Below are 6,000 nucleotides of genomic sequence, written 5' to 3'. Positions count from 1 at the left end.
GCGCAGTTCGGGCACGACGTCACCCAAATGCTCCTTTTATCTCGACAAAAAGGAATAAATGTAAGTAAATCCCAAAGGACCGCTGACAGAATCAAATGTTGGAATGGTTCTCCCTCAAAGGCTTCAGCAATGACTTGTACGATTCTCCCGAGCCGCCGCTATTAAAGTAGAAGCTGTTTACATCCCGCAGTCTCGTGGTCGAGGCGTGGAAAGAGGCAGACGGTTGCAATAAACTCACTCCTGATTGGCGACAGTACTTCCTGTAGATTCCATGACTCAGCTATGACTCAGACCAATCGCTGAAGATGGGTTGCAAATGGCGGTATCCGTTTCAGGAATTGACGGTGAAAGCGGCGGCCTACTTTCGCGAGGAGAGGAAGTAATGCATTTCCAATGGGGGACCTCATTGATCGCTCAGTCCATTAATTTAACAGTCTATAGTGTGAATGCTGTAAGCTGAATCTGGCCGCGATGGATGCTAGCTGATAGCTGAAAGGGCTGAAACTGATAACTAAAAAGGCTGAAGCTGATAACTAAAAAGGCTGAAGCTGATAGCTTGCTAAAATATTAGCTTAACTCCTGTAAAAGCCTAAACAACAATTTAGCCAAAAAACTAGCATAATGCTATAATCCCAATTAAACTCCAAATCAGCATAGATACCACAATAGTTACCGTATAAACCCAAAAAGGTAGCATGTAACTAAAATATTAACTAAACTTAAAAATAGCCCCAAAAAACCTTAGTAACTGCTAATATAGCCAATAAACCTAACATAATAATAATATAACAGCTAAATGTCAAAATAGCTAAAAAAATAAATAAATAAAAAAAAAGTAGATGCTAAACCAGTCGAACAGCTAATATGTAGCTAAAATTTTAGCTAAGCTTCAACGTAGCCCAGAAAATGTATTTAGATGTCAAATCAGCCAAAATAGCTAGCATGTTGAAAAAATATTAGCTTAAAAACAAATTCGTCTGAAAAAAAAAACAGGAGATGTCAAATTGGCCCAGAAAAGCTAGCATTTAGCTAAAATGTTAGTTAAAATCCAAAATAGCCCAAAGAACCTCAGTAGATGATTAATTAGATAAAACAGCTAGCATGTTTCTAAAATATTAGTCAAAAATAAATAATTTGCTTAAAAAGACCCATTTAAGTGTCAAATTAGTCAAAAGAGCTCACATTTAGCTAAAATATTAGCTAAATGGCAAATTAGCTTAAAATTCACAGTAAAAACCAAAATTAGCCAAATGAGCTATCATAATGCTAATATAACAACTAAAAGTCAAAAAATCTAAAATAAAAAAAAAGTGTAAGAGATGTTAGTTGAGTCAAAAAAACTAGAAAAATGCCCACACAAAGGCTTATTGCTAATTTACTTAAATCAAGTCAAATTTAATTATTATGTATTTAGGTGGATTTGTAATGGATTTACAGCATGCAGTGGGAGGAAAAAAATCTTCCACAGACCTAAAAATGAAGGTCTTTCAAGAATATTCTCAGCCAAAAATGCATTGGAGTTTATGGGAGGAATCATCTACTTTTGCTGATATTTGGGAATGTAAGAAAACTACAAGTCTCAGCGTTTTCAAAGTTGTAATGTCTGAAAGCCAGGAAAAAGGCCTACATTTTGATGTAAAAACTTTTTCTTTGATGGGAACTATGGCGAAGTTTGAGTTAACTGCATCCACGAAAAGGGTCGGTGTTGTCTCACTGTGACACACTCTGCTGCATGGTCCCAACAGCCGTTTGTTTTCCACTGACTCAAAGATGACTCAATGACTTTGACCTTGAATATCTCAAAAACCGTAAGGAGTTTTAAAAATAAAAAAAATACAACAATTAAAAAATACAATGAACAACCCTCTCGAAGTGCAGGTTACAAACCTTTGAGGATGACGGAATGATTTCTTCTATGACCAGCAGGAACACTGTGAGTGACACCAGCACTGATGTAGAAAGGGACAGTTTCTCTCCCTCATCTGAAGGCAAGTAGAACACCAGCACAGTGAGAAATGAGAGCCCAAGGCACGGGATGATGAGGAACAGGGTGTAGAACAAGGGCAGCCTCTTGAGGATAAAAGAGTAGGTGACAAATGGGTACCAGTACACCCCATCTCTCCGGCTTCCCTTTTGTCCTGTGGCATTGAGGATTTCCCATTCTCCATTATCAAAGAAATCCTTACGGTCCACGTAGTGATCCACTAGAACCAGGTCTACCATGTTTCCATCATAAGTCCAAGACCCAAACTTCATAGAGCAGTTCTGCCGGTCAAAGGGGAAGAAGGTGACATCCATGGTACAGGAGGATTTATAGCTGGCTGGTGGAGTCCAAGTTATTGTGCCATCCCAGCGAACAATCGCTTTGGTCATCAGGGAACCTTCGAAACGCCCATCCGCACTAAAAGACAAATTAAAATGCACAGATGAATTTGACTTAGACTAATCAAAGTTCCCAAACTGGAGCTTGGAAAGTGCTCCAAAGGTTTGCAAGGAGCTGTGCAACTCACTTCTCATACAGAACAATGTCAGGTAACCATATCGTCTCTGACGGCACTCTGATGGAGGTAATGCCCCCGTAGTCATCTGGGTTCCACTTCAACTTCACATCGATCCATTCCTTGAAAATGATCACAGCACACAAAAAGCCTTGCAGTGTCACACAGTGAAAGCAATAATGCTTCAATTCTCATTTCAGCCTTATAAAGCAGAGGTCCCCAACCCCCACAGCCACAGACCAATTCCAGCCCATGGCTCACTTGTTAACAAATACAAAACTTAAATAATAACATTTTTATTTATTATCTGATTTTAAAGGAAATTTGATTTTTTTAATCACCAGATTCTCTCCATGAACCCATCTATGACTCACTCTTGACACATGACAAAACATTCGCCTCAGTCATTCGGTTTAAATCCACCTGTCAGCTTCTTAAAGAAGCTGCTTGAACTGCCTAACTGATTTACGCTTACCAAATGTGGCGGTACTGGGGTTCCAGACAAAACAGTCACATGTGACTCTTCCACTTAGACTGGAATAGCAGGTGACCTCAATGTCACCAACGTTTGTAGGACGGTGCAGCAGTGGTCCTGCAACGGTCCTGTTCACTGATGAGTGTCGGGTCACCTCAAACAGAAATGACGATCATCGGGGTCGATGGAGAAGGTGAGGTGAGTGATACGCAGAGGTCAATATGGTCCCAAGCTTTCAATTTAATGGAGGTGCAAGAGTCTGGACAGACATCACCAGTCAGAGCAAAACCGATTTGGTTCTTGTAGACGGTCCAGTCACTGCAAGTTCTTACCTCAGAGACAATCTCACTAATGACATGGTCAATGTTGGTTTTTGGAGCTATCTTCATTATTGTCTGAACTTTTGGGGGTAGTAGCTGTCCAACTAATGAAAATTGTGTTTCTTTTCATTCATTATTAGTGATACCAAAAGGAAACCTTAATGTATTTCATTAAAATTCCGACCAAATAGGAAAAGCAATCGTGGAAATAACAGTATCCCCAACTTAATGTGAGTAGTGTTTCCATCCATTCATTTTCTTAACCCGCTCTATCTTTCAGGGTCACAGGGCTGCTAGAGCCTCGCCTGGCTAATCTCAGGCAAAGCTGGGGACACACCCAGGACAGTTAGCCAGTCTGTCACAGGGCCACACAATCACAAACCCATACACATTCATAGTCACGCCTAGGGACAATTCAGAGTAAGCAATCATCCAGTGAAACGTGTTTTTGGACTGTAGGAGGACGCCGGGGCTACAGGGCCACACCACCTGTATCCATGACACAGGCTAATCCATAAAAATACTCTGACTTTGAACTGGTCCATTGCATGAAAAAGGTTGGGGACCACAACCGTAAACCACACCGAAAGATATTGTAGCAGGCTTTCATTTAACTGTGCTTAGTTTATTAATGAATTTTTGAATGGATGGCTGCAGTACAAAGGCAGCAGAGAGGATGTGTTAGCATGAATTATGTATTTCATTTTAGGAGCTTTCAATTCTGATAGAAAGTGTATTGAGTGTATTTTTACCTGCCAGAGCCAGACATTTGTAGTCATTAGTTGATTCTTTTCATCCTGCAAAGAAAAAGAAAGTAAAGCAATGAGACTTTTTGAAAGAAACTACTAAAACCCAAAGTTATAGTTTTTAAAGTAAACTTTTTGTATTTGTCAAGGTTTTTTTTTTTTTTTTCAGAGTGCAAAATCAAAATAGCCAGTGTTACTGACAGTTCATGAAGGAAAAGTGGTACACAAAAATCATGAGAACACGTGTCAAAGTCAAGGCCCAGGGGCCGGATCTGGCCCTCCGAGTAATTCTACCCGGCCCTCCAGATCATTTTACTTCATTATTATAAATGGCCCGATGTCATCTTGCACTTATTTCTAGCTTGCATAATTTTGACGAAATATATTTTTCTCTTTGTATTCATTTTAGACAGAACTCTGTCATCTAGCATAATGTCCAATCCTTTTGTGTTCCCCATCCTCTGCCTTCTTAACTTTAGACCTTACATCCTCCATAATTTTCTCCCCCTTCAACTCTTGAGCCATCAGAAAATCTGATCTGGGTTTTATTGTGTAAAGGTATATGAGACAATTCATTCTGTAAGGGTCTCATATAGCAGTGAATGAACCGCGAGAGTCCCCAGTTTGAGTACAGGAGCGGTAAAAAAGCAGAACAAGTTCTCCTACATTATAAATAATGTTTGGAAAAGAACGCTGCTGGGCCTACCGATGGGAAAACTGAGGTCATATCTTTTTTAGTACACTTTAATTTAGTTTTAATCAGACAATTCAAGCCAAAGGTATACTCTTGTGTTTTTGCTCAGTCTAAATCATGAAGCATAAAGGATGATACAATGGACGGATTTTTATTGAACATAGTGTCTGACTGACAGTGTAAAAGACACACTTTCAGTAACAACGGAAGAATTATTGCTCCTATACCCAACATTTACCATTGGAAATGTTAGAAAAAATTATCTTAACTGAGGCTTTCCTTTGGCATCACGATCAAGGCTAATTTTTAATGTGGCTTTAATTGCATATGATAATAAAAAAAAAGTATTTAAATGACCTTTGATTTAATTATACCCTTTATATTAATGTGTTTTTAAAAGTTTTAAAAACCCATAAATATGTATTGTAATTGGAACATCAGTACTCTTATATTTTCAGAGTCCCCAAAAACATTACAGGCATGTCTTCTTTTTGAATGTTGTTGAGGATCCACAGGAAGTACAAACAGAATACAAACAAAACCTTTAACATTTATGGGCAAGGGTCTCAATATTTAAGTCCCCCTACAACAACTTCTTAAAACTTTCTTAAAATTTTCCCAGTGGGGTTTTAATTAGGACTGTAAAGTTTTTAACAAAAATTCCACATTCTAAATGTCTTAAAAAGCCATTTTTCATGTTGATCTGAAGCCTTCTTTTCCAAAAATCCCTCTGTGTGGGCGTGGCTTATGGTGCTGAGCAGTGTAACCCCGCCCCTTATCCCCCCCAGACATGCTAGTGAGACACAGACTTTAATAAGCCCGTGAAGAAATGAAAATAAAATAAAACATGATCATTTAGGCTGCATTGCAGCAGCAGCACTAGCTGGAGCTCAGAACTGAGTTCATGCTAGCACATGATGATTGTTGAATTCACTTGAACAAGAAATCTAATGAAATGTCAGAATACAGAGAGGGTCTAATCGCGCGTCAGTTTCTAAATGTGTGCAGACAGTAGTGACGTTTTTAGATGCAGATGAAGGGTTACGTTCAGGACAACGGTTCCGGTGTCCGGTTAAACCACCCGGTGGATCCTGAGCGGCGCTGCTGTCGCAGCCCGCTGCCCCGCCACACCGTCGAGCTGATGTGGCGGAGCACCGCTGCTGCTGCGCGTGCTCAACGCTCCTCCGCTGGTTGGATCAAATGCGGACGGACAGCATATTTGTGACAGCTGATTGTATTTTACTTTCAGCGTAATTTTCAATACGTG

At 39.7% G+C, this 6,000-nt stretch overlaps 1 protein-coding gene across 2 annotated transcripts in view; it reads right to left on the bottom strand.

Moving 5' to 3' along the window:
• chrnb3a (cholinergic receptor nicotinic beta 3 subunit a) overlaps positions 1 to 6,000 on the bottom strand; it is a 36,038-nt gene that overhangs the window by 7,559 nt on the left and 22,479 nt on the right. For both annotated transcript variants that reach the window (XM_024259862.2, XM_024259861.2), the window contains exons 3-5: positions 4,046 to 4,090; positions 2,511 to 2,620; positions 1,888 to 2,401 (exon numbers count right to left, since the gene is read on the bottom strand). In XM_024259862.2, the coding sequence (XP_024115630.1) occupies positions 1,888 to 2,401; positions 2,511 to 2,620; positions 4,046 to 4,090 (669 nt within the window). The remainder of the gene's footprint in view (positions 1 to 1,887; positions 2,402 to 2,510; positions 2,621 to 4,045; positions 4,091 to 6,000) is intronic.

This window comes from Oryzias melastigma, linkage group LG1 (assembly GCF_002922805.2).
Source record: "Oryzias melastigma strain HK-1 linkage group LG1, ASM292280v2, whole genome shotgun sequence".
Lineage (NCBI taxonomy): Eukaryota > Metazoa > Chordata > Actinopteri > Beloniformes > Adrianichthyidae > Oryzias > Oryzias melastigma.
This window is presented reverse-complemented; position numbering and strand designations above follow the sequence as displayed.